The sequence below is a fragment of the Paroedura picta genome, chromosome 15, assembly GCF_049243985.1.
Source record: "Paroedura picta isolate Pp20150507F chromosome 15, Ppicta_v3.0, whole genome shotgun sequence".
Lineage (NCBI taxonomy): Eukaryota > Metazoa > Chordata > Lepidosauria > Squamata > Gekkonidae > Paroedura > Paroedura picta.
In genome coordinates, this window is record NC_135383.1 from 6,159,537 (window position 1) to 6,186,225 (window position 26,689).

General features: G+C 51.3%; 1 protein-coding gene across 4 annotated transcripts in view; it reads left to right on the plus strand.

The window, feature by feature from the left end:
- TP73 (tumor protein p73) overlaps positions 1 to 26,689 on the plus strand; it is a 56,269-nt gene that overhangs the window by 19,133 nt on the left and 10,447 nt on the right. For 3 of the 4 annotated variants that reach the window (XM_077311094.1, XM_077311096.1, XM_077311095.1), the window contains exons 2-4: positions 123 to 218; positions 1,086 to 1,209; positions 14,565 to 14,810. In XM_077311094.1, the coding sequence (XP_077167209.1) occupies positions 123 to 218; positions 1,086 to 1,209; positions 14,565 to 14,810 (466 nt within the window). Of the gene's footprint in view, positions 1 to 122; positions 219 to 1,085; positions 1,210 to 5,104; positions 5,320 to 14,564; positions 14,811 to 26,689 lie in introns of those variants that run through there. The other variant, XM_077311097.1, reaches the window with a different exon arrangement.

A 26,689-nucleotide genomic window follows, 5' to 3' on the forward strand; every position in this document is an offset into this window, starting at 1 on the left:
GACGCCATCTAAGTATGCCCACCAGCTTCATACATTGGACACATACTTGTGGGGTTTTCTGAAAGAGCCAGTAAGGCCGAAGTCAGCCCATTCCAGCTCAATGGATTCCTTTCTCTTTTTAGGGCCATTCACCCCTCACCAGATTCTCCTGCTCTGAAGATGTCCCAGTCCTCCTCAGCGGATGAAGGCACAACGTTTGAACACCTCTGGAGCACCCTGTAAGAGAACAGTCCCCCCTCCGCTTTCTGTGGTTCTGTGTCTGTGTGTTGGGCTTATTTTCTGTCCGTGGGTGTACACACACACACACACAAAAGAACAACACACACATGCTTCTCTAAATGAAAGCCAGCTTGGAGTAGTGGTTAAAAGTGGTGGCCCCTAATTTGGAGAACTGGGGTTGATTCCCCGCTCTTCCATATGCAGCCAGCTGGGTGACCTGGGGTCGGTCACAATTCTCTAAGAGTTTTAGGATCAGGTTTTTATGGGGACTTTCATTCTTTGTAACCCGCCTTGAGTCCAGGGAGGAAGGCGGGATATAAATGAATAAATTAAAAAAAAATAAAATGAACAATGTCCTATTATTATTACAATATTATTTTAATCTGTACAGTTAACTGGATCTCCACTGGCCAGTCAAAGCCCTTCTGGGGAAGAGCCCCACCCGGCCACACCCAATTCCTAAAAGTGCTTGGTGAGCATCAGGAAAGGTGTCAGTACGGTGGCATTGGAGCCCCTGAGCACCATGTTGGGGACCCTTGGTCCAACCAGAGCACCTTCTAACCAGAAGCATTACTTCCTGATATTCTCCCTGTTAGAAGATATATCCTGTTCTTGTAATAACTGCAACAAAGAATAAAGGAAATTAAAAGAACGAACTGGAACAGCCATCTCGTTTCCCCCTCCTTGAACCAAGCAATCGCTCAGCAGCTAAACAATAATTTAAGCCAGTGATTCTCAGATGGCAAACTTTCAGAGAGCCACTGATAGCCAGAGCGGACTTGGTTTAAGGCAACTTTGGGTTCTTATTTGTGCGTTCTGAGAGGGGACGGTGAGCTCAATCTGCTGTCCTCCTGTTTATTCTACAGGGAGCCTGACAGCACCTATTTTGACCTCCCCCAGTCTGGCCACTCTGGGGGTAGCGAAGTCTCCAACAGCACCGAGGTGACCATGGATGTCTTCCAGATGAGAAGCATGAATGATTCCGTCATGGTAAGTACCTTTGACGAAGGTGCAAGGAATGGCACGCTTGGTTCAGGCTGCGGCGGAATGGACTTTATATTGGGGGGAGGGGTGAATTGCTTGCAAGCAGAAAATGTTCAGAGCACAGAGAGACCCAGGCTACAAACTTTATCCCTGATAAACTAGGGTGTGTTAAAAGTGGGGGGCAATGTTTGTGTGTGAAGGCCCAATAATAGGGTTGCCGATCTCCAGGTGGTCCAAGAAGCAAAAACTGGGGTACACAGTAAACGGAAAACACCAGGGGAGAAAAGGATGTAGAAAACACCAGGGAGAAAACACCAGGGGAGAAAAGGACGGTCTTCCAGGTTGCTGGAAAGCAGTTTTCTGTCTTAGAAGACTCATAGGAAGCCAGCATGGTGGCTTGCTAAGAGCAACGGACTCTAATCTGGAGAATCAGGTTTGATTCCCCATTCCTCAACATGCAGCCTGCTGGGTAACATTGGGCCAGTCTCAGTTCTCTTAGAGCTGTTCTTGCAGAATAATTCTCTTAGAGCTTTCAACTACCTTGCAAAGTGTCTGTTGTGGGGAGTGGAAGGGAAAGGTCTGTAAGCTGCTTTGGGATTCCTCTGGACACTGAAAAGCAGGGTATCAAAAGCTCTTCTTCCTCTTCTTCTTCTCCTCCTCCTCCTCCTCCTACTTCTCCTTCTTCTCCTTCTTTTTTTCCTCCTTCTTCTTCTCCTTCTTCAACTTTTCCTTGTAGGAGTAGTTTTCCAGACCACTGGTCATCTAAATAGCCCAGGTTCCAGTTTAATTGCACCCAGAATTGAACACAGTTCTCCGCAGGAGGCCTCAACTAGCACAGCATAAAGTGGGACTCTGAGATCCTAGCTTTGCAAAGCCGTGTCCTATAATCCGGCAGCTGAGCACTCTCCAGTTTTTAATACTTTCCTACCGCCCTGCTGAGAGGTCCCCAGTCCACCTCCATAGAAACCGAAAAAGATCGCTGGGGCACCATTTGAAATCGCTGCAACTGTCCGGTCATTTCCCCTCGCTCCCTCCCTTCCTAAGCTCTCATCCAGCTTTCAAAGCCAACCTGCCTCTTCCCTGTGGAATGAGGCACAAGGACCAGAAAAGAGGGGTGCATGGCCATGGCGCAGAGCCACAGGCCTCAACGGCACCCTAAACAGATGCTCCGCAAACATGAGGAATTGTGCTTCGGCTGCCTGCCCTGACAAGCAAAAAGCAAAAGTTCTGCAGTGGAGCACACAGCAGGTGGAGCACGTCCACCACGGGAAAGCAGGCACACCGGTTTGCACAGGTCTGCAGTCCCGGCGCATGGAGCACAGGCTCAGGTCTGCTCTGGCTGGGAATGAGCCTTCCCTCCCAACTACAGCCAGCCAGGGGCCTCAGGAAGCCCCCAAGCAGACTGTGATAAGTCTGGCGAGCAACTCCAATGTTTATCCCCAGCACCTGATATCCAGAGGTACGCTGCCTCTGCACATGGAAGTTTTGTTCATTTCCCCTGGCCGATAGCTGCTGACGAATGGACTCGTTTGCTGAAAACGGCAGGGAGGCCAGGCTGTGTGCAAGGGGTGAAGAGGACGGTTGTCCCTGGCTTGCTTAACCACATAGGGGTTCCAAGGCGAGAGGCAAACAGTGAGGGGTTGCCGTCACCTGCCTCTGCGGAGCGACCCCTCTTTCTGAGCGGTCTCCCATCCAAATGCGAGCCTGGGCTGACCTTCGCTTTGGAGATCGAAGGAGACTGGCCTAACCTGGGCCTTTGAGGTCAGGATCCTGAAAACATACCAATGGGGCAATTCCGTAGCTCCGAGGTGCCTTTTACTGAAAGAACAAACACCTTAATGCAGGGGTAGTCAAACTGCGGCCCTCCAGATGTCCATGGACTACAATTCCCAGAAGCCCCTGCCAGCATTCGCTGGCAGGGGCTTCTGGGAATTGTAGTCCATGGACATCTGGAGGGCCGCAGTTTGACTACCCCTGCCTTAATGGCTATGAAATCGGCACACGGCAAGCGAGAGCCAAGCCAACGAAGGCAAGTGTTCCACAAGTAGGGACGTGCCTGCGAGGACCTGTAATGAGGGAGGCGGTGGGGCCCACGCCGTGATCCTTGACACAAAAGCAGGGGAGTTGCAAGCCCGACCCGGAGTTTCATCCATGCAATGTTGGAAGCTACAGTGAGGTTTGCTTGCCGTGGCCAATAATGCATTCTGGGGCAGTTAGGAGCCAGATTCAAGTCCTATCGCACAATAAGGACCAACCAGCTTTCCAGGGGGTGAGGTCCCTTTGTCAGATGCCAGGCCCTTCTGGAGCAGCTATATTTCTGCAGTCGGTCTCCTTGGCTTTCGAGACTCTGCAGGACGGGTTGTTTTGGAGGAAGGAATTCTGGAAGCGGAGCCGTATCTTTAGCAAGGTGTCATGGAAATGCTGGGGCAGGGCTTCCTAAGGGTCCTGCTTTGTAATTCTGGGTGCTTTCCCAGATGCTCAATCATGCCACTTCAGCAATCGTTTCCAAGGGGATTTTGCCAGTTTGCACGCCGCAGAATCCAGTTGGCAAACGCTTTGAAAGCAGATGTCAAAAGCATGCCGAGGCCAAAGCTGTAGTTTCCCCGTCGTGTTCCTTCTCCTGGCATCCCACCCTGTCTTCTTCCTCTAGACAGATCCACCTCATTGCCCTCTGCTTCCTGATTCCCCACCCCACTTGGCTTCCCAGAGCCAGTTTGGTGTGGTGGTTAGGAGTGCGGACTTCTAATCTGGCATGCCGGGTTCGATTCTGCACTCCCCCACATGCAGCCAGCTGGGTGACCTTGGGCTCGCCACAGCACTGATAAAACTGTTCTGACTGAGCAGTTATATCAGGGCTCTCTCAGCCTCACCCACCTCACAGGGTGTCTGTTGTGGGGAGAGGAAAGAGAACGCGACTGGAAGCCGCTTTGAGCCTCCTTCGGGTAGGGAAAAGCGGCATATAAAAACCAACTCTTCTTCTTCTTCTTCTTCTTCTTCTTCTTCTTCTTCTTCTTCTTCTTCTTCCCAGACAAATACTGTAAGCAAAAGCAGACAAAGGTTGTAGCATCATTTATTTTATTTATTGTACGCCGTATGTGTAGTGGAGCCAGGAGATCTGAGTGTTGTCCGGCAGCCGGGCAAGGGACATTCAGAGGTGTTTTGCCGTTCCCTGCCTCCGTGTCATGACCTCTCGTGTTCCTTGGAGAAACTGCCCCCAAAATCCTGAGAGTTCTTCCGTCCAAAGACTAGCTAGGGTTGTCCCTGCTTAGCTTCCAAGATCTGACGGGATCCGGCTTGCTGGGGCTCTCCAGGTCAAGGCCGTATTGCATGGCCGCTTCTAGAACCCGTGCAGAGGTCACTAAATGCATGCAACTGATACCAAGACAGTGCAATCTATTTCCTTTTGCAACGATTCAGATCCCCCCCCTCCCTGGTGCAGAATTGCCTTTTTGGCCTAGGTTTCTGCAGCCAACCGCAGTCCGCCTTGGGAATAGATCTCTGTTCAGCGCCGCAAGGCCAGAACTCAGAACGACTCCCAACGCGTTCCATTTGCCCGGCTCTGGAAATTGCGTTGTGTCCACCGAAGGTGTAGCTCGGGGAGGGCTGAAGGCCACTAGGTCTCTGGCCACGGGCGATACGAGTGTTTTCATGGGGAGGCAGCGGATGGGAATGAACTCCGGCCAAGTTTAATCCAGCAGAAGGACACCCACCCGCCCCCCCTGCCATGGAGCACCGTTGGTACTGTCCAAGACATCACCGGGCAAGTCCGGGCCTGCCTTTGCCTTTAATGAATAGTCATGAGAGAGGGAAAGGGGTGGGCTGAGATTTGTTGTTAGATGCAGTTTGATGACAGAACCAAGGTGCGGGGAAGGGGGGGGGAGGCAAGCGAGCAAGCAAAATTGCTCGCCAACGGCACCTGAGTAGCCAGCCCCACATCTCTCGTCTCCCCTTTCGCCACTCGCACCCGGCACCTGCGCGCCGTTCCGGGCCCCCGCTTGCTCCCTCGGCCACCCCTTGACCCCATGACTCCGGCAGCGGGGAGCTTCCCAGTCGCTTGCAAACCCCAGGGAGATAAAAATGCTGTACGTTAGCAGCCCAATGCAGCACTACACCACGGTAGGTCTCGACGTTTCGTGGCTCTCTCTCGTTTCCAAAGGGGTTCCTCTGGGCTTGACCCGGGCACCCGTGGCGTCTTTGCCGGTTGGCCGCTGCGTGAGGCAGGAGGCCGGACTCGGTGGACTGCTGGTCTGACGATCTCCAGAAACCGCCAGGGGTTTCTTGAGCAGGTGGCGAGAAAGGGGGTTCGGGTGAGAATCGGCCTTGGGGTCAACGTGCTTCTCAGCTTTGATCTCTCGCGGGTTCCAGAGAGGGAACTTGATCCTTTCCTAAAGCCCCAGCAGGGCGGTTCCAGCATCAGCTTGGGTGCTTGGCAAAGCTCCACGGTCATCCTTCCGTGGTGTGGCTTGGTGGAGTCTTTTGGCTTCAGTCTCTAGCGGAGGGGATGGCTCTCTCGGGGCTCCGAGGACGAATTCTGAGGATCGATTTTCATGGCGGCTCGTAAGAGTGGGTGGGGTGGCAGTGACAAGACAATGGCTCCCAGGCTGGGTTTGGCCGGGGGGATCGGGGACTGGAGACCGCAAGACTTGGGTCTTGTGGGGGGGGGAAATCCACGGGGGCATGTCTGTCGCTCTGGAGAACGGGGTCTCATGCCGTGTTCCCAGTGCCAGTTCGGAGGGTTGCGAGTCCATCTGGGGGACGTGAATTCTCAGCATGAGCAACGAGTGAGGGTTCTTCTCGATGCATGGAAACTTGCTATTTTTGCGCGCCCGAGTCAAAGAAAAGAGACAGTGGCCACCAAATAGAAGGAGGGATGTTCTTGGTTTTCATTACAAATATTTACTGAGCACTGATGGTTTCAGATCCTGATAAAAATGTCCGTGATGGTACGTCCCCCAGCTATCGGTGCCTTACGAGCCAGCATCCTCGTGCTTGCAGCTGGACTATCACAAGTTTTTGGAACAAATTATTTCTTGCTGGGTTACACACAGATGTCAGCTTTCTCCTGTACTGTTCTCTAGTATTTCACTCGTGCTTTTTGTACACGATCCACTTTATTTCATTGTGTGGATACTTTTAAGGTTGCAGTCCAAATCCCATTTGCAGTGGGGTAAATCCCTGTTCCGTAGGACTTCCTTCACGTCAACATGCTTAGAATCAGCCCGCCTGTAATTTTGGGACTGTCCTCCTAGTGAATGCCAGCGTACATTTACAGAGCTCTGGGTTTTTGAATCCTCAATGCAAAATTTGCAAATGTCCTGCTTTTTGTCTTTTCCAGTTCTGCTTTTCGTTCTGCCCCATGATATCGCTGATCGAGAAATTATCCGAGCTAAATCTAATTTCATTGGCATTTTGATAGGGCTGGCCGCTTGCGGGCAATGTCCGAAACCATAACCAACTTGTATCAAGGACCGAAGCTTTAACGGTTAATCTTTAAGGTGCTAGTGGATTCTTGTTCTTTAACTATGAAGGATTTCTCGGTGCTCCAGTCCTAAATGCATGCTTGGAAGCCCTGCCGATATAAAGAAATAAACAGGGCTTCATAAACATTGCACATCAAATCTGTGTGTAAATGTGTTGGAATTCAAGGCGATCTAGCGTAGACCTTGCATTTCGCCAAAGTATACCGAACGCCTGTCCCAGAAGTGCCGGATTTATGAGTGGGATTGCTTTGCATTAAAATATGCGCTGATCTTGATCATAGACGCCTCTTGGATGCCAGATCCCGAATTTGTCGAATGTTTTCTGTAACCTGGGGTGATAATCGCTGAGGCATCAGCCTGCCCGGGTGATTAAATCTCATGCATTTCCAGCGACGACGGTCACCATGGTTGTTAAAAGCCGGCTGTTGCTTTGATGAGGGTCATTGTCTGAGTTCTTGAACCAACATCTGTTCTAGCATATCTTGTATAGGCATCTTGTACAGAGAGCCATTTTGGTACAGTGGTTAAGAGTGGTGGCCTCTAATATGGAGAGCCAGGTTTGATTCCCCGCTCCTCCTCCACGTGCAGCCAGCTGGGTGACCTTGGGCCAGTCACAGTTCTCTCAGAGCTCTCTCAGCTTCACCTACCTCACAGGGTGTCTGTTGTGGGAAGGGGAGGGGATTGTAAGCAGCTTTGAGACTCCTCTGGGCAGTGAAAAATGGGGTATAAAAACCAATTCTTCTTCTTCTTCTCCTTCCTTCTTCTTCTCCTTCCTTCTTCTTCTTCTTCTTCTTCTTCTTCTTCTTCTTCTTCTTCTTCTTCTTCTTCTTCTTCTTCTTCTTCTTCTTCTTCTTCTTCTTCTTCTTCTTCTTCTTCTCCATATGCTACCCTGAACTCCTTAGAGGAAAAATGGGAGGTGCCATCTTCAGATATTTTCAGGAGATGCTACAAGATCATTTTATTGGTCAGGGCTTTTGATGGGGTACAGATGGCAGGGGTGTTGGGGGTTTTAAGTCATTTCAGGTTTTATTCTGTTCTGTAAGTTCTAACTTGTGATTTCTTAGCTGCCTTGAGTCACAAGGAATGCCAGGTGATAAATATTTTAATGGATAAATGAATATGCAGAGAGCTTTAAAAAAGTGATCTATTCTGATGCTGTTGTAATGACAGCAGACCGCGTGCTTTTCCTGAACAGTGACCAAATTCTCATTTGAAGACAAAGAGGCTAGCACATCATATGCCTTGACAGAACGTTATAGCTTGTAGGAAACAGAGGACCTTGAGTAAGGAACTGGACTGATGATTTAAGCTGAAGTTTAAACGAGCGAAATTTTCGCACGAAATGATGTGAATAGCTGGGGTTTATTTTATCATTTATGGTCACAGTTTTATATTCTGATTTGATCTGTGGTAGAAATGTCTGTTGCACCTCGCCCTAAGCCGGAGGGGTGGCTAATAAATTGAAATAATAATAATAAATTGTCATTTTTAACTGTTTTATAACTTGCACTTAATTGACAGCTCTTGTCTTTACAATTGGGTTTTTTTTTGGAATTTTTGGATTTGATTTTAGTGGGAATTTCTTTTATTGTTGAATGATCTTGTAAACGTCTATGACTGGTCTAAAATTGTAACAATAAAACAGACAAAATTTAATTGAGCCATGACAAACATTATGGAAGGAATCTTTGCCACACCCCTGCAAGATAGGCCAGAGTTCTTGTTCACTCCTCCTCCTCTGGCATACATTGGTCATTTTCAGAAGGACTCTCTTTCTCAGTCCCGCAAGGCAAGATTTGAGCGAAGGGATTTTTCAGCTCCTTTCCGCCATTCTTTTATCTTTACTCCTTATACTGTTTACATCCCTTCTTTGGTGGGTTCCAGGCAGTGGTCTCTCTTGGGAAAAGATAATCACTAGGTAAGGGGATAGGTTTCAATGGGACGACCGGGCACGGGCATAAAGAAAGCTTCCGTGTCACGCAAAACCGTCAATCTACTAAAGCTGACACAATTACTGGAAACTAATAGGGACAACTGGGGCAGGGAGTGCGGGGGGGGGAGTCATCCGGTACTTGGCGGCAGCCTACACCGCTTGAATGTTGTCAGAGGTTCCCCCCACTGGCTGTTTTGGCCTTTGAACACAAAAACCCGACAGAACCATGGTTGGAGTGGATCAGGGGTTGCCAAACTTCCTTTCCAGACCTTCACGGGCTGCAGTTCCCACAAGCCCTCGTCAGTTGCAACATGAATTTTAAAATAAGAACAGCTAAAACATTTCTAAAACGAGCTTGAGTTAAAACAGTACTGAGCGTCGACAGTTTGGCACCTTCAATTTTCTGCCATCTGAGTCAAGTCGGAAAGCGGTCCGGATCTCCCACCTGGAAGTTGTGTAGACGTGTTGGAGACGTCTGGGAGACACTCTGGCATTTGGGCATAAAATCTATGGTAGAATTAGCTTCTAACCATAGAGTTTTGCCCAAACACCAGAGGGCTGCCACCCAACGTGCCTAGGTCACTTCAAGGTGATATAGGTATGCTGCATTAATGTCCAACGTTTGTCCTTTGGGGAAATGAATTGGGTGGGAGTGGTGTGGGCTGAAAGCCGGGGACCCCACCCTGACCGGGAAGTCTGCTAACACTAGGGGGCGCTGTGAAGTCAGGTTACTTCCCTCCACGCCCTTACAGCTCAGTGGTCTTGAGTCCGAAATTGTTGACTGCTGTTTGTTTTAGCTATAATTAGATGAGTAGATCTACCCTGTTATCTTCCTCATTCCACGTTTTCTCCCAAGACCTCTCCCTTTCATTTGTGTCCTGTTGGCCCAAGCATTTATATGCTGTTTTCTCCAAAACGTAAGGTGCTTGGCAGATATTAAAGCAATGACTACAAATTGTGAAGTTCATGATAAACATCCCAGCAGTGTCATGTGACAGGAAGAGGAAGGGACTGAGTTGTCATAACCTCACAGTCATGTCAGCTCACAATGTCAACAGAGCCAGGGTTTGGGCCCAGGAGTCAACACTAGGTGAGGAACAGTAAAACAGTGAGGAAGAAGCAAAGGTTCACAGCCGTGGAAGGGTCTTCTCCACCTCGGATTCAGCTTCAGTGGGTGCCCCTGAATTCACGCCTGGGATTTAAGTGGATTCGACATGAATCGATATCCAATAAATTATGACATAAAATGCGTGCAAACGATTTATATTGGCTTGAACCTTATAATGGTTTTGTGTTTACGATTCTAATCGCATTCCGGGTGATTTGTGTAACCTTAGTTCAATTTAATACCCACTTTGATCTCTCTTGTTTCGGGTAAGGAAGCAGATCAGAATGTCCTTGCCAAATTCTCCTGTTTTGTATTTCAAAGATCCCCCTGTCTATTAATTTGGCTCTAACGGTGTTGCCCAAACTGGTGGCTTTCAAAGCTTCCTCCTGGATATAGCTTTGCTGGGGGGCCAGAGGGTGGATGCGATTCCCTCGAGCATCCTCCTATGTCCAGAGGCAACATGGTCTCAAAGGCCCCAGGGATGGCTCAGTGGTACAGCATCTGCTTTGCACGCCAAAGGTCCCGCGTTCAATTCCTGACATCTCCAGTAAAAAAGGATCAGGTAGGAGGCAATGTGAAAGAGCGCTATGTGACAGCTACAGCCAATCAGAGCAGACAATACTAACCTTGATAGACCAATGGCAGTGTTCTGTATTCTGTTGGTGGGAGAGGTATTCAAAGGGGGGGGGCAGTACAGTGGTTCTCCCATGCAAGTGGGACATCAAGATTCTGGTATTCCTTGGAGGTCCCTGCTTAGCTTCCAAGATCTGACCAGAGTAGGCAATTCCACGTCAGAGCCATTCACTCATTCATTCCAGCTTGGTGTTGTGGTTAGGAGCACGGGCTTCAAATCTGGCAAGCCGGGTTAGATTCCACACTCCCCCACATGCAGCCAGCTGGGTGACCTTGGGCTCCCCACGACACTGGTAAAACTGTTCTGACCGTGCAGTGATATCAGGGCTCTCTCAGCCTCACCCACCCCACAGGGTGTCTGTTGTGGGGAGAGGAAAGGGAAGGCGACTGTAAGCTGCTTTGAGACTCCTTAGGGTAGAGAAAAGCAGAATCTAAGAACCAACTCTTCTTCTAGGGTCTGCATAAGTGGGAAGCCACTTGCTGGCTCACAGACCCTGATAGGCAGGGAGGGTCCCTCTGTCTGTAAGTTTTAACCTCCTGTGATTTTTATAGCATTGAAATCTAGCAAGGATTGAGAGACCGAGTAGATGATTGAAATTAGGAATGAGAAGCCAAGCCCAGACTGGGCTCTAAGGAGACCCCTATACCGGAGGCACCCCGGAACCAGCTCCGTGCGGGGGGAAGCATCTCAGGCCCGGGCAGCAAAAGGACAAGAGGTTTTGTGCCTGCATATTTTAGGGGAGAAAAGAGGTGTTATTTGCCAGGACGAGTTCTGTCTTGCTCCAAATTCCTACAGTTAGTCACTGAACAGAGATGATATTGTGGGAGATGCAAGCACGCTGGAGGTCTTGTTTGACACGGAGAGCTCATGTGGGTACATTTTAAAAAAAAGAAAAGAAAAAAGAAAGATTGAGCCGCAACATCAGAAAGCTATCCATGGGTGAGGTTCCAGAATCCCAAGTTAAAACATGTCCCTCGATTCCAAAGTCTGGTTAGTTTTAAGAATTTAAGATTGATGGCATGTTGGTAAAGAAGGGGAGGGGGGGAGGGGGGAGGCCGGCAGGTTACGGGCTTTGTTTCACGGCTGGGCACAATCGGATCTTTTGCTGACCGCTGCTTTGTGAGATTTCATTTCCATCCAGGGCAGAATCAGGCCGATGCTGTTTCTCTCCCTCCGGAAAGGACTGACTTTGGGGGGCAAATTCACAGCCCAGTTCATGAGCTCAGAGTGCAAAAGCTCGTAAGGATTTGGTGCGGAACATCTTTATGCCCAGCAGCGGCTGCAATTGTTGGAGGAGCCAAGCCACAAGACCCACCTAAATGCCCCCCCAAAAATTCATGTTCAGAAATGCAGAAAGGGACCCCCTTCTCTTTCAAGGCCTGTCCTCTTGCAGCAGCTTCATTGGGGTGGCAGGTGGCCCCTTTGCATGGGGTGGGGCTATATGGCCTCTGAGGAATCCTGGGCGGGAGGGAGTTGTCAACCACTTGCTGTCAGAGGCCGTGCTCAGCTGGAGATCAGGCTGCAGAAAGAGAGGCGTCAAAGCAGGCAGAGATCTGGGTCAGATATGAGCACGGCCAGACCATGGACAGCTCCAAAGGGCAACAGTCACAAGAAGCACCCGAGTCCTTGGGTGCCCAAGGCAAGGATCGATATGGGGAGACGGTGGCATTTGAATGGAATCGGTATTGCCTGCTCTGCCTTATATGGAATCGGTATTGCCTGCTCTGGCGGGCAGCCGCTCTCCAAGGTTTCAGTCTTACTCCTCGCCCGCTCTCCGGTCCTTTTAAACTAGGCATGCTGAGGATTGAACCTGGGACCTTCTGCATACCGAGCCCATGCTCTGTCCCTGGGCCACAGCCCCTGCCCATCAGATCATTTATTCATAGACATCGGTATTGTCTACTCAGACAGGCAGCTGCTCTCCTCCAGGTTCTCAGAGGGTTTTTTTTTCCGTCGCCTACAGCCTGGTCCTTTTACACTGTAGATGCTGGAGGTTGAACTGAGGACCTTCTGTGTTCAAAAGAGAGGTTCTTCCATGGAGCCACGAGTGAATAGACCCCCTGAGGGACACGGCCGGTCAAATGTTCTGCTCCAGAAATGTTCCCATGTGGTTTCCACATAGCTGGCCCAGTGACCACGGGGTCTCCTTACAGAGGGCTTCCCTGTATTGACCCTGCCCCTGTTCTCAGGGCTGCCATATCTTTTCGAAGTTTTTAAAAATATAAAACTGGCAATTGACATGTGGATGCACCATAACAATTACCAATTTTCTAAAAAAAAAAATCCTTCTAAAACCCCCCTGGGGCAGCGGCTACCTGGAGAACTAGGGAAGTGAAACCACATAGACATGGGCGAGATGTGGAAACTTTCTGCCCACGAGGAAGCTGCCTTGGCTTTGCTGCAATCTGTCCTCAATCATCCACATCTGGGGAAGCTTGCAGGGAAGGTGGAGAAAGCCCCGGTGATGCATGAAGGCACTGCGATGCCACAGGAATGCCAAAGAGTGCCTGGCAGCACCTATGCCACAGCCAACGTCCTGTTTCAGAGGTCTCTGTGTTGCCGGTCGCCTTTAAAGCTCGCTGTAGCTCCAGTGAGAGTCCTTTGCAGATAAAACACGCAAGCGCTTATGTCAACAGGTCTCTTCGTCCTTCTCTGCCTTTCCCTGTAGGCAGGGCTACCAATCTAGCAAGCGTTCCTTGTCTTCCACCATCCCCCAGTTCGGATTGCTTCAGCGTCTTTGTTCAGTTCCTGATTGCTTTAGTTTCTAGGCCCTTGAGGTCTAGAGCATGATGCGGTTGGTGATGACCGATGCCTTTTGTTGGACGGCAGGGAGATTTCCCCGTGATTATATCTGGGCCGTATCTCAGCCAGAGATAGGTCCCCATGCTGGTTTCCAGGCAAGCCTTATTTCCAGGAGGGGCTTCAGCCCCTCCAGTTTCCATCCAGTCCAAAGGGAGACATCCCAGACGGCTGTGAACGGTGCCTTGACCTGGGCAGCCCAGGAGAGCCTGCCCTTGTCAGATCATGGAAGTGGAGCAAGGTCAGCTGTGGTTAGGGCTCAAATGGGAAACCACCAAGGCAGTAGAAGAAGAGAAGAAGAGTTGGTTTTTATATGCCGCTTTTCTCTACCCAAAGGAGTCTCAAAGTGGCTTACAGTTGCCTTCCCTTTCCTCTCCCCACAACAGACACCCTGTGAGGTGGGTGAGGCTGAGAGAGTCCTGATATTCTTGCTCGGTCAGGACAGCTTTATCAGTGCTGTGACTGACCCAAGCTCTCCCAGCTGGTAGCATATAGGGGGAGGAGCGGTGAATCAAACCTGGCTTGCCAGATTAGAAGTCCGCACTCCTAACAACCACACCCAGCTGGCTCTCCACACCAAGTCCAGGGTTGCAAACCCTAAGAGGTCACCATAAGTCAGCCTCTTTTCTGCCGCCATGAACAGAGGGTAAAAGAGGACTCTGCTGAAGGTGTTCGCCACAGACTCAGAACTATTGGGAGCAAACCATCAAGGTAGCACAGGTTTGTTCCAGGACAGTGGCGGTTACCTACTAATTCTGGGAGATCTTCAGGCCTCGCCTGGAGGTTGGCAACCCTTGCAGGGCCCTGTCGGTGCCTGTGAACAGCTCAGCCAAGCGTTATGTCCAGGAGGGGCTTCACTCAGGGCCAGTGGCAAGGGGGCCGGTCAGCCACTAATGCAAATATTATCTGAGCCTCCTCTTTGACAGAGACTTGCAAAGAGCGTCTCTCTCTCTCTCCCCCACAACCCCCGTCCTTGTTTTCCTGTCCGGGCTAAATCGGGGCCTTGCCCACTTGAGTTGTCTCCATCCTGGATCAAGCTGAGGAATGAGTCTCCTCTCCGTATTGAGGAGGGGCGGGGAGGACTTGTTTAAACAAACAGACTCACCAGGAGTTGGAGCGAAGGGGGGTGGGGTGGGGAGACTTTTAGGGGGGGGGGAAGAAAGCCTCGAGTGCAAAGAAACCCAGAAGGAGATCCCTTTTCATTCGCCCCCCCACCCCCCACCCACCCCCCTGCTGGTTTCGCAAGAGCTTCTGCCCCTTGAAGATGCCTGTAACTAGACACCTGGAGAAGTTTGGGCACAGAGAGGAACTGATGTTTCCAGGTCTTGAAACTGCTGGTGTAATTTTCTCTCTCTCTCTCTCTCCCCCCCCCCTTTTCCTCCTCCCCCTCTTTCCCTTCCCCTCCAGTCCCAGTTCAATTTGCTCAACAGCAGCATGGATCACAGCTCTGACAGCCGAGCCGCCTCCTCCAGCCCCTACAGCTCGGAGCACGCCTCCAACGTCCCGACGCTCTCGCCCTACTCTCAGCCCAGCTCCACCTTTGACACCATGTCCCCCGCGCCCGTCATCCCGTCCAACACCGACTACCCCGGCCCGCACCACTTCGAGGTGACCTTCCAGCAATCCAGCACAGCCAAGTCGGCCACCTGGACGGTAAGCGGCGTGTCTCCTTCCCTCGGGGAGAGGGGGGGCGTCCCTGAAGGCCTTTGGCCCTTTCACCGCTGGGCACCCACCCTGGTCCCACCTTGCAGGGGTTGTGCATGCTGGTTTTATGTCCTTTTCCCCCACCCCCTCCCTGCGGTTGTGTAGGAAGTTTGGGGACTGCTGCTCCATTGAGCAGCAAACTTCATGCGGAATTGAGTCAAGACAGAGGTTCTCCATGCGATGGCCGGTGCTCCGGGTGCATAAATGCAATTAGTATCTGGCACCCAAGGGGGGTGTCTGTGGCTGCCTGTTGCAGCTCCCAGGGGGGAAAGTGCATCGGAGCCTATTGTGTTTTCTGTTCCGTTTGGAGGCACAGAGTCCACCCTGTCAAAAGGGGGAATTGCTCACCTTGGTGGGCAGAAAGAGATATCCTCGAGAACAAATGTCAGAGCGGGAGGAAGGAGAATTCTGGGGAGGGGAGGCCAGAAAGCGATACCTTGCTGCCTCTTCTAGCCTCATGTCATAGTAACCGCTCCGCTCTGTGCAGGGTAGCTTCCGTAGCAGTGCATCTAATAGTATTTAGGATGCCGCGGGATTCTGTTTCTTCCGTATGACAGCTCAGTGGAATGCTTCCGTTAATCAGATCGCGGTTTCATCTCCAGGAGCTCAGGGCGGCTCCTGTTTTATCCACACAACAACCCTGTGAGGTAGGCTGGGCAGAGACATAGACAAACTCACAGAGACTGGATCAAAGTCCGCCTACAAGACTGTCCCCCTGTTTTGGCTGTACCACGCTGGCTCTCCAGTCCGTCTGCAGGGCCTTGGCGGTGCAGGCAGATGGCGGCTTGCTCCCCAGCACCTTAAGGAGAATTCTGTAGGGCAGAACATGATCCGCCAGTCAGGATACTGGGAGGACTCACTTCTCTGGGCAAGCCCCTGGATCACAAGGAGAAGGGCAAGTGTTTTCAGCCACTGATTTCATGGTGTCCTGTGGCATCCCCCTTAACTTTCCCTGAGCAGGGGAAGGAGACCATCCGGTTCTTATTTCCAAATAAATCCGCTTGGACTTGGGCTTGTGGAGGACAACTGAGGCCACGCCTCTAAGGACACTTAGCTGCCAGGTGATAGGATTTGTGCTCAAGGCCTCTGCCAGTCCACTCAGTCACAGCTGGGGAGAGCTCAGAGAGCTCAGTCACATCTCCCTGGGAAAGCATGACGTTCACATTCCAGAGACAGATAGAAGTTCGGTAGGCTGGTATTTTGCCCAGCGTCCTAAAGACTGCAAATGCCCAGGACAGCCTAGAAGATTTCGGTGCTCCGTTGCTTTACTCCAAAGCGAATCCTGTTGCATTATAAACCAGACGTCTTGCAGCTCTCATTTTCCTTGCCAGGTGTGATTCCCCACTCCTCCTCCACACGCAGCCTGCTGGGTGACACAGTTCTCTTAGGGCTGTTCTTGCAGAACAGTTCTCTTAGAGCTCTCTCACCCCCACCGAACTCACACGGTGTCTGTTGTGGGGAGAGGAAGGGAAGGCGATCGTAAGTCCCTTTGAGACTCATTCAGGTAGTGAAAAGTGGGGTATAAAAACCACCTCTTCTCCTTCTTCTCTATTACCTGGAGATCAGTAGTAATTCTGGGAGATCTCCAGCCCACCACTGTTTTATACTGATACAACCTGTACCATTTGGCCATTGTTTCCTGCTGCCCCCTGGCAATCCAGTGATACCCTCTGTAGTCAAAGTCCTCTTTGATTCCCAGGAGATGGGGGCAAGCATCATGGCACGGCGCTCTCCATCTTGCTCTCCTCCCCCGGAGGACCAGGAGTCCAGACTGCCTGACCCAGTTCTCATTTGACCTCCACAAACCCGTAATGACAGGCACACCAAGGCCCTCTCTGCACATGCACAGGGAAGAAGAAGTGTTTGTTCTTATATGCCGCTTTCCTACCCAAAGGAGTCTCAAAGTAGCTTACAGTCGCCTTCCCTTTCCTCTCCCCACAACAGACACCCTGTGAGGGAGGGAAGGCTGAGAGAGCTCTGATATTCCTGCTTAGTCAGAACAGCTTTATCAATACCCTGGCGAGCCCAAGGTCACCCAGCTGGCTGCATGTGGGGGAGCGGGGAATCAAACCTGGCTCGCCAGATTACAAATCTGCACTCCTAACCACTACGCCAAGCTGGCTTGCTAGGAAGGTCTTGTGATATTCCAAAGCCCAGTTTGCTTGCCTTGTCTCTCAGATCCTCCCCTCCTTCAACTGACACCTCTGAGGTCAGAGTCTCTGAGGACACTCTTGAAACTCGCTTGGCTGCTCCCACCCCACCCCACCCCACCCAGACCCACACCCAATGATAGCTGCAGATCCATGGCCCAGAGGTCCTTTACTGACTCAAATCACATTATGAAAGCAAATGATAAGTTTTCACGCCAGGCCACAGGCTCTTTCTTGGGCTTATCGATTAGATAAAGCTTCAGTCTGCTGGTAGAGAGAAACCCTTGATTAAAGTGTGGCCAGCAAGTGATGCATCGGCTGGGGGGTGCAACACGAAGGAAGCGAAACCAGCCCCCCTGATGAGATTGCACATCAAAGGGGGCTTGCAAGGGTCCTTTGGAAGAAATCCCCCGGGCCGTGAGGACGCGGCTGGGCTCTCCCTACCAGGAAGTCTCCATCACTAAGGGTCAGAGGTCCACAGAGGCACCTTGAGAATGACTCAGGGAAGTTCACTTCAGATATGCAAGTTTTCTGCCCTGCCCGGATAGCTCAGGATAGCTCAATCTCATCACATCTTGGAAGTAAAGAAGGGTCAGCATTGGTCAGTATTTGGATGGGGAAACACCCTGGATTCCTAGGGTTGCCAGCTCCGGGTTGGGAAATACCTGGAGATTATGGGGAAAGAGCCGGGAGTGGGTGAGATTCGGGGCAGGGAGGAGCCTCAATGGAGAATGATGTTATGGGGTCCACCCTCCAAAGTGTCCTTTTTCTCCAGGGGAACTGATCTCTTTAGTCTACAGGTGAGCTGTAAGGGGATCCCCAGGTACCAGCTGGAGGTTGGCATCCCTAGTTGCTATACAGGGGCAGGCCATGGCAAACCACCTCTAATGTTTCTTGCCTTGAAAACCCTGTGGGGTGGTCATATTTGTTTATTTATTTACCCTATATGGCAGAGTTACACTTAGGAAACATATAATAATATATATGTAGCTGTGGGTACAATGGTTAGACAGGCCGACTGGACGATCCCTCTAAATGCTAAGATCTAACCTTTCGGTCTACTCAGCTGCAGCTGGGGAGAGTCCAGAACTCTGTCACATCTCCCCGGAAAGCACGATGCTCACATTGCCGCGACAGACGGAAAACGTTTTGGCGGGCTGCCCGACAATCGCGTTCGGGACCTGGCATTTTGCCTCATTTAAACAACAGGTCTGCACCACTGCCCAGGCCTGTTCGTATTCTGTTAGATGTCTTCCATATTTTACGTGGCAAGTCAAATCTTGCGGGTCGGCACAAATCGGCTGCAACTTGATTGCAGAAGAGGAGGAAGAGGAGGAGGAGGAGGAGGAGGAGGAGGAGGAGGAGGAGGAGGAGGAGGAGGAGGAGGAGGCAGCTTTGGAGTCCTAAACCTGCTGGTTTTCAACCAGCTACATTTGGTTGTTGTGTTCAACAGTTGTTCCAAGTCAGGTTGTGATTTTTGCAGAGACATCAGGATTCTGGACTAGCATTAAACTGCAGTTCGGAAACCAGAGTTCAGAAGAAGATGAAGAGTTCATTTTTAATGCTCCGCTTTTCACTACCCAAAGGAGCTTGTCCCAGTCCTGTTGGAGCTGTTCTCACAGAGCACGCCCTCGTATTGTTACACAAACAAAACACAAAAGCTAGCGCAAGATGAAATCAAATAAGCAGAGGCAATACTTACAGAGGTATCCCTAAACCTCTGGGGCAGGGCATAGAGTATACACGAGATTAGCATCTAAAGCGAGCTACAAATTCTAGGTCCCTGTTAAACCCTGAAGGGGTACACTGTCCTGAATTTGTCAATGAATTCCAATCCTGCAACTCCTCATTGAGTTCCCCTTTTGAAGTTTCTTGATAAGACAAGGCAAGTTTCATTTCTTGATTTGGCATTGCCTACCTCTGCGTAACCACCCTGGATTTCCTCGGAGGCCTCCCATCCCAATAGGGCTTGACCCTGCTTAACTACCGAGATCTAACGAGATCAGGTTAGCCTGGGCTATGCAGCCTGAGGGATCATAAAGATGGGACTGGTCTACAGGCAATTCCGCTATGAAAAACAGGGAAGGAGAAGCTGTATTCTGGGGTCTGCAGTCAGGTAGCTCTGAGCCCTGGGGCTTTGTGCCACAGGAAACTAACACACTGGGAAGCAATGCCCCAGATGGGCAGGAATCCAGAGCAGTTCTGGTGCCCAGGTTGGGAAAATAGCTTCTCGCCCTCCTCCTAGTTAACTCATTAATCTGTCGAGGAATTTCTTTTATGCAAACTTCATTGCGAAGCAAGAGAGCTGGCACAAATTGCTCTTGGCAATGGAGGGTCCGGCGGAGAACGTCCAGGGCGGCCGTGCCCTTTGAGTGAGGTCTGCTCATTGCCGGGTTAGACATGGTACCCTGAGGCTGCTTCCTAGGGCTGCCAACCTCCAGGCAGTGGCTGGAGGACTCCCAGGATGACCACTGGGCTCCAGGCTACAGAGATCAGTTCCCCTGGGGGGAAAAATGGCAACTTCAGGAGGCGGACTTTGTGCCGTGGTACCCTTCCCCTTCCCAAACCTTGCCCCCCCCCCACCAGGCTCAGCATCCCAAATATCCCAGAATTTCCCAGTCCAGAGCTGGCAAATAGGATGTCCTTGGATTCAAGGGGAGAAATCCACAGGACACGGTGCTGGTTGCAAGCATGGCTTTATAGCACACAATTTCTCCCTTTCATCCAGAGAAAAAGAAAATGTGTAAAAAAAAGGGGGGGGGACTGCAGCTGGATGCTGCTGAAGTACCTGTGTGGCTGGAACCACCGTGGGGAGGTGGGGACGATGACTAAGTTTTGCTTTCAGAATAGCACACAGGCCTCCCCTCCTTGTTTATCCCCATGGCTTTCCTATTTTTCTCAGGACGGCCAACCTGATCCCTCCACAAAGGAGTGGGTTTCCCCGTTGGGCCAGAAGCGAGCTGGTAGCAGCCAGGCCCTCTGACTCTGTTGCAAAACACGTCATTGGCTCTGGCTTGTTTCATACGGGTGTTGAGCTGATCGGGAGGGTTTTTTTTTTTAAGGGACGATGAACACCGGTGACGGCTGTTTATTTACAGTCCTGTTTGCAGCGCTGCATGGGCCTGGCAGCAATCCCTGGGCACAGCACCTCCCTCCTGGTTTCATTTGGTCTCTTTATTGCCCTCTGTGATGTGCATGACCATGACCCAGCTGGCCTGGGCTCACCAGATCTCAGAAGCTAAGCATGGTTGGCCCTGGTTAGTTCTGGATGGGAGACCACCAAATACCTGGCTGGCCCAGGTTTGCTAATCACAGATTTGATGATATACATCAGAGTGTATCAGACGTATTGATTAATTGTACTTTTTATCCTGCCATTCCTCCAAGGAACTTAAAATCCCCTCCCTTCTCAATTATAACCTCACGACAGCCTTTAGGGGTAGGCTAAGATGAGCACATGTGATGAAACGAAGATCACCCAGAAACATTCCTGGCCAGGTGGGGGTTTGAACCTCAGTCTTAGAGCAAAGCAGTGATCGCTGCCCATTCTCTGGATAGCATAACATATGGAATCACAGAATCATAAAGTTGGAAGGCGCCATAGAGGCTATCTAGTCCAACCCTCTGCTCAGTGCAGTATCAACTTAAAGAATCCAGGATAAGTCTCTGTCCAGCTGCTGCTTGAAGACTGCCAGTGAAGGGGAGCTCCCCACCTCCTTAGGTAATCCCACTGCTGAATGACTCTGACTGTGACATTTTCTCCCCTGTTATCTAGCCGATACCATTCCGCATGTAGTCTTAAACTCATTACTGCAGATCCTCTCCTCTGCTGCCAACAGGAACCTTTCCCTGCCCTCCTCTAAGTGACAACCTTTCAAATCCTGAGCCATCCTGTCCCCTCTCCACCTCCTCTTCTCCAGGCTGAACGTTCCCAAGTCCCTCAACCTCTCCAAGTTGTCCACATCCTTTTGGAAGGCTTCGGTCACAGTATGCCAGCAAAGGACTCTCTTCTGACTGCCCCAGATGACTTTCAGCCCCTATGAGACTCTCCCGCCAAAAAACCCCAAACCCACTGGCTTTTCTTTGCTTGCGAGGAACAACGGCTCAGCGTGTGCAGGAGAAAAGCTTTACCCCGTACCTCCAACGCGCAATTCCCCTCCCGCCCCGTGATTCATGTTTCGAGCTGGTGGGGGGCCAGAGGAGGCTGTTTCTGGCACATGGCATGACGGAGCTTGTCAGGAGCCCGCCAGCGTGCGCAAACCTATCAGGATGTCTGCGTGCTGGAGCTGCCCAGACGTGCCGGAGCCCGGAGCCGGATCGCAGCTGCCGTCTCTCCCGCGTGCCCCCCTCGCCACGCCAGCCAGCTGGTAACTGATAGATAATTAGTATTTTTCTCAAGTCCGATTCCGGCGTCAGCGGCCGGAGCGGCCACCGGCTTCCTTCGAAGAAATGCCAGGGAGGCCGGGAGTGTGAATAGAGCCTTTGGCCCTCCTGGGGCCTGCAGACCGCGGAAGAGGCATGCGCGCTGGAGAGAGGACTTTTGAGTATCCACTGCGGGCAAGAGAACCAGCCCGACAGTTTCAGAGGAAAGCGGACACTCATAGAATCAGAGAGTTGGAAGGGACCTCCAGGGTTATCTAGTCCATCCCCTGCAGAATTCAGGAAATTCACCCATCACCCGTTAGGCAAAAAGAGTAGTCCGGTGTACTGGGCAGGATGGTAGTTTGAGTGCCACGTGAACATGGGAGAGACGTGGGGCTTGCCGGATGTCCTCGGGCCGGTCACGCGCTCCGACTCTCTCTGTCTCATGGTAACAACATTGAAGGTTATCCTGGGATTTTGAATTTGATCAATATCTGAATTGTAAAAAATACGATGAAATCTTTGCGAAAGCCGGGCCTAGTCTGCATACAATAGATAATGCACTTTCAATGTGCTTTCGCGGCTGGACTTTCCTGTGCAGAACAGGAAAATCTACTTCTAAAGTGCATTGAAAGTGCATTATCTATTGTGTGCAGACTAGGCCCTGGTTAACTCAGGCTCCCTTCCCGGTCAGAGTTTATTCGGCGGAATGAGAAAACGGTGTATAATAGCTGTCGACAGTTCTTTTTTTGGCTATTTTCTTCTTCTTTGAAAACAGACGGCATGGTCTTCTTTGGTAAGAATGTTTACTTGCATGCTAGAAAAACATTAGGACATAAAGCTTGAACGGCAGCTTTCCTCTGAGGTAAAATTGGTCTTCAGAGATACTGATTTTTTTTTCCTCCTGTTGACATTGAGTTCAATGGAGATCAGTTATGCTGCTTCTGTTTTGACCTTCGCAATCCTGAAGCTGCGATTATTTTACATTTTCTGATGGACTGACAAACCCGAACAGAGAGACTCTCCATCCAGCTCTCGCTCGCCCACACCTCAAAGCCAACTGTCACCAACTGTCACCAACTGTCACCAACTGTCAAAGCTAACTGGAACGGGATTCTCCCAGCCTGCATCACTTCAGTGGGCCTGCAAGGAGGCAAGAACAGGAATGCAACACAATTTCCCTTCCCAAGGAGAGGAGACCCCTGCATGCTGCCCTGAGCGAGGAGGAACGGTGGGATCGAGGCCAGTGGCAGGCTTCACTGGACACCTGAGGAGACCTACGACCTGGCAGAGGGCCCAGCCTGGCTGGAAATCGATCCATTTTCTACATTTTTATCCACGGAGCCCGGGGTGGCGTACGTGGTCTTCCCTTTCCCCTTGCATCCTTGCGACGACCCTGCGAGGCCGAGCATGCAGCCGGCTCAAAGACATCCAGCGGGCTTGATGGGATGGAGGCAATCAGAACTCGGGTTCTAGCCACCAATTGGAGGAAGGCTTGGAAAGGTGATGGAACAACAATGTGGCCCAGCAAGATTTAGGGAAGCAGAGGGTCTTGGGGCAAACGAAGCCCCAAGCCTCTTTTCACTGGGGGAAAGACCCCTCTGTCTTGTTGCTCTAGTCCCATCCTTTTGCTCTTTGATCAGGGGGGGGAAACAAACAACCCCGAACCCCGCGGTAGGCCTGCGTTCCTGTCTCCCAGGATCCGTCCTAACAGATTTGGCCAAGCTGGTTAACGGTATTTGCGGTTTGCAAGATCCTACATGTCCAAGGGAAATGACAGACACGTTATTATCACCTCTCCGCAGCTCCCTGCCCAAACCTGCCTGGGGAAGGGGGTTCGGCAGCTGCTTGCTCGTGGAGCGCAAAGAAATTAGCAGCCTGAGGCCCCATGGTAGCTTTTCTCTCCCCCCCCCCCTCTCCTCATCTTGCTCCCTCTTTCCAGGCTACCGGCTTTCTCTGGATCCATTGACGGCAGCCCCGAACACGTCTGGAGCAGAGAGCTAATGAGGGGAGTGGAATGCAAAAGCCAAAAAAAAAAGGAAAAGAAAGGGAGGGGGCGGATAGGGAACAGGGGGGGGGAGGTAATAGTTGGGCAAATCATTTCCTTCAAGAAAGCAGGAAGCAGAGCCCCTCCCCGTGCCATGCAAGTCTGGACAACTCTGTGTCGAGAGCCGAGGATAAATACGATTTTATCAGTTGGGATTCTGTTGGGACACATCCACCTAGCGGTCCTGGAAAGAGCAGGAGGGAGGTGGCGGGGCTCCGGTAAGAGTTATTACGGGTTAGCGATGGCGATGCCCTTTAGGTTGCATGGGCAGGGAGCCATTATATCCCCAACTCTGAAAAAGTTGCAGGACTTGGAATAAAGAAGCCGCGTAGATTTGACGGAGGGCAGGACGGGAGCTCTCCCTCGATGCTCAAAGGGCTCACGGGCAGCTGTTGTCCTTGGGTCCCATTATGAGAAGAGCAGAGTCCCCAGAAAAGACAGCCGTCCTGTGGAAAGCTGAAGGACGTTTGGGGCAACATTCATTTGATGGCTCATGGCACGCAAGCAGGACAGGAGATGAATGGGTCTGGTTCATGTCCACATGGCCTAACCTTGGGCCAGTTCTGCTGAACATGGTTTGGAGGCTCACAAGGGGGAATTTTCATGCCGAAGAACCGTTTTTGATCCTTATTGCTGGAGGGAACAGGACGGTCAGGACCTGCCATGGATTCCCAGGCCACGCTCTGCCTACATGCAAAGATATCTCTGTGAGCCCTGGGATTTTGACCTCTTAACGTCCACTCCCTTGCTTGGGAAAGGAATAGCAGGATGTCTTTTCCATGAACGCCAGTTTAAAGGGATGGTGAACCGCATGCAGGAAACTTCCTCAGATACCGTGTCATTGTATCCGAGGAAGTGTGCATGCACAGGAAAGCTCATAACTGGAATAAAAGTTTGTTGGTCTTCAAGGTGCCCCTGGATTCTGAATTTGCTTCACATGCGTGAAAGACATGTCTCCTCTTACAGGCTGTCTGTCTGTTCTGAGTCATCTGTGGAGTATTATCCTCTTTGCCTCTGCCCACAGATAATGACTGTGACGTTTTGCCCAGAATTTCTTGGCCTAATAGCTTAGCTAAATACGCTAACCAGCTGCTTTTGTCAAAACCCTTAAATAAAATGAATACTGACCTCAGTGAACAAAATGAAGACGAAGAGTTGTTTTTCCTACCCCGTTTTTCTCTACGTGAAAGAGACTTAAACCGGCTTACATTCACCTTCCCTTTCCTCTCCCCTCAACAGACGCCCTGTGAGGTGGGTGAGGCTGAGAGAGCCCTGATATTACTGAAGGAGAAGAAGAGTTGGTTCTTATATGCTGCTTTTCTCTACCCAAAGGAGGCTCAAAGTGGCCTTCCCTTTCCTCTCCCCACAGCAGACACGCTGTGAGGTGGGAGAGGCTGAGAGAGCCCTGATATTACTGAAGGAGAAGAAGAGTTGGTTCTTATATGCTGCTTTTCTCTACCCAAAGGAGGCTCAAAGTGGCTTCCAATCGCCTTCCCTTTCCTCTCCCCACAGCAGATACCCTGTGAGGGAGGTGAGGCTGAGAGAGCTCTGAGAGGAACTGCTCTGTGAGAACAGCTCTAAGAGGACTGTGCCTCGAAGAGGAATCCAGCCCCCTTTCCCCGGAGCAGGACTTGGAGGCTGTTCACCAAAGAGTTGCCAGCAGGAGAGGAAACTCCTGCCTCTTTCCGTCTTCCCCGCTCTCTCTTTTGGGCCAGAGTTTGCTTCCCCGGTTTTATTGAACTCCGTCGAGCAAATACCAGGGACAGCTCCTTTGACGAACAGCCAAAGCTCCGCAACCAAGGGAAGCAGGCCGTTCTCTGTAGCGTGCAGAGTCGGGTTTTGTCCTCTATCGATGGACTGGGGGAGGCAGAATCGCTGCCAATAGTAGAGTAGAGGTAGAAGACTTGTGGGGGAAGTATTTAATTGATCAGTTGATTTCCCCCCACCCCCATCAAGGCTCAGCTGGCTTTGGCGACCCAGTAAGGTTTTCAAGGGAGGGACAGAGATGTTTGCCATTGCCTGCCTCTGCTTAATGCCCCTGGTGTTTCTCAGAGGTTTCCAATCCAAATACTAGTCAGGGTTGGCCCGGCTTAACTGGCAGCTGGGTGACCTTGGGCTAGTCACAGCCCTGATAGTGCTGCTCTCACAGAGCTGTAATATCAGGGCTCTCTCAGCCTCCCCTCCCTCACAGGGTGCCTGTTGTGGGGAGAGGAAGGGAAGGCGATCGGAAGCCACTTTGAGGTTCCTTTGATTAGAGAAAAGCAGCATTTAAGAACCAACTCTTCTTCTTGTTGTCAAGAGAAGGCCTCAGCCTCTCTGCCCTGTTGTTGGCCCTCCAGAGGGCCTGGCTGGCCACTGTGTGAGACAGGACGCTGGACTAGACGGGCCACTGGCCTGAACCAGCAGGGCTCTTCTGATACTCTTAGATGGACCAATGGCTTGATTCAGCATAAGGCAGCCTCATGATTAGTCCACATTCCCTGCCAGCCCCCCAAGCCTTGTTTCACCTCCCCTTGGGGCAGGAGCCTTCCGGCCACGGCTGTCCCTCCTCAATGCACCCCGCCAATAGGTCACAGCAACTGAGCCAAAGACCAGGAAAAGGCCAAGCCAGGCCAAGCGCCAAGCCTGGCCCGAATAACGTCATGTTTGGGGCACGTGCGCTTGAAAGATGTTTGTTGTTGTCGAAAGAATCTTTGAAGGCCGGGTCGGGAGCTTGTTAAGACTTGAGGAGGTGAGCGGCAGAGGCTTGCCGGGGCCGTGGCAGCCATCCCCCCCCCCGCGGGGCAATCAACCTCGCTATTTAGGAACGCTTTCGCCGTGTCATAACATGGCAGTACAAGGGGATTTGTACCAAGCGACTTAGCACAAAGCTCTCCGCCGTCCCGGGCCCCCTTTCTTGTTTTTCCTTGTTCACTTCCCAGGCCTGTCACAGACTTGCCTGGGAATGTCCGCATGAAAGGGATCTTTTGACAGGAGCCACTGACGTGTTCCACACCTGGACAGGAAAAAGCCCCTCCTCTCGGTCCCCCGAACCTTCTGCAGGAGGTTTTCATTGGGTCGCAGGCGGACAGCAAGAGTTTTGCAGGGAAACGCAAGGAGATGCTGCGAAAACTCGCTTTTCTGTTCCCCCCTCGATTCGTCTCTGCAGTTGTGGGTTAGAATTCTCTCTCCTTTATGAAATGTATGGAACTGACTTCCACAGGAAACTAGGGCCAGCTGCCAGGTGGGGCCCAGAGGTCTCACGGAATTACAGATGTGGTCTGAGCTGC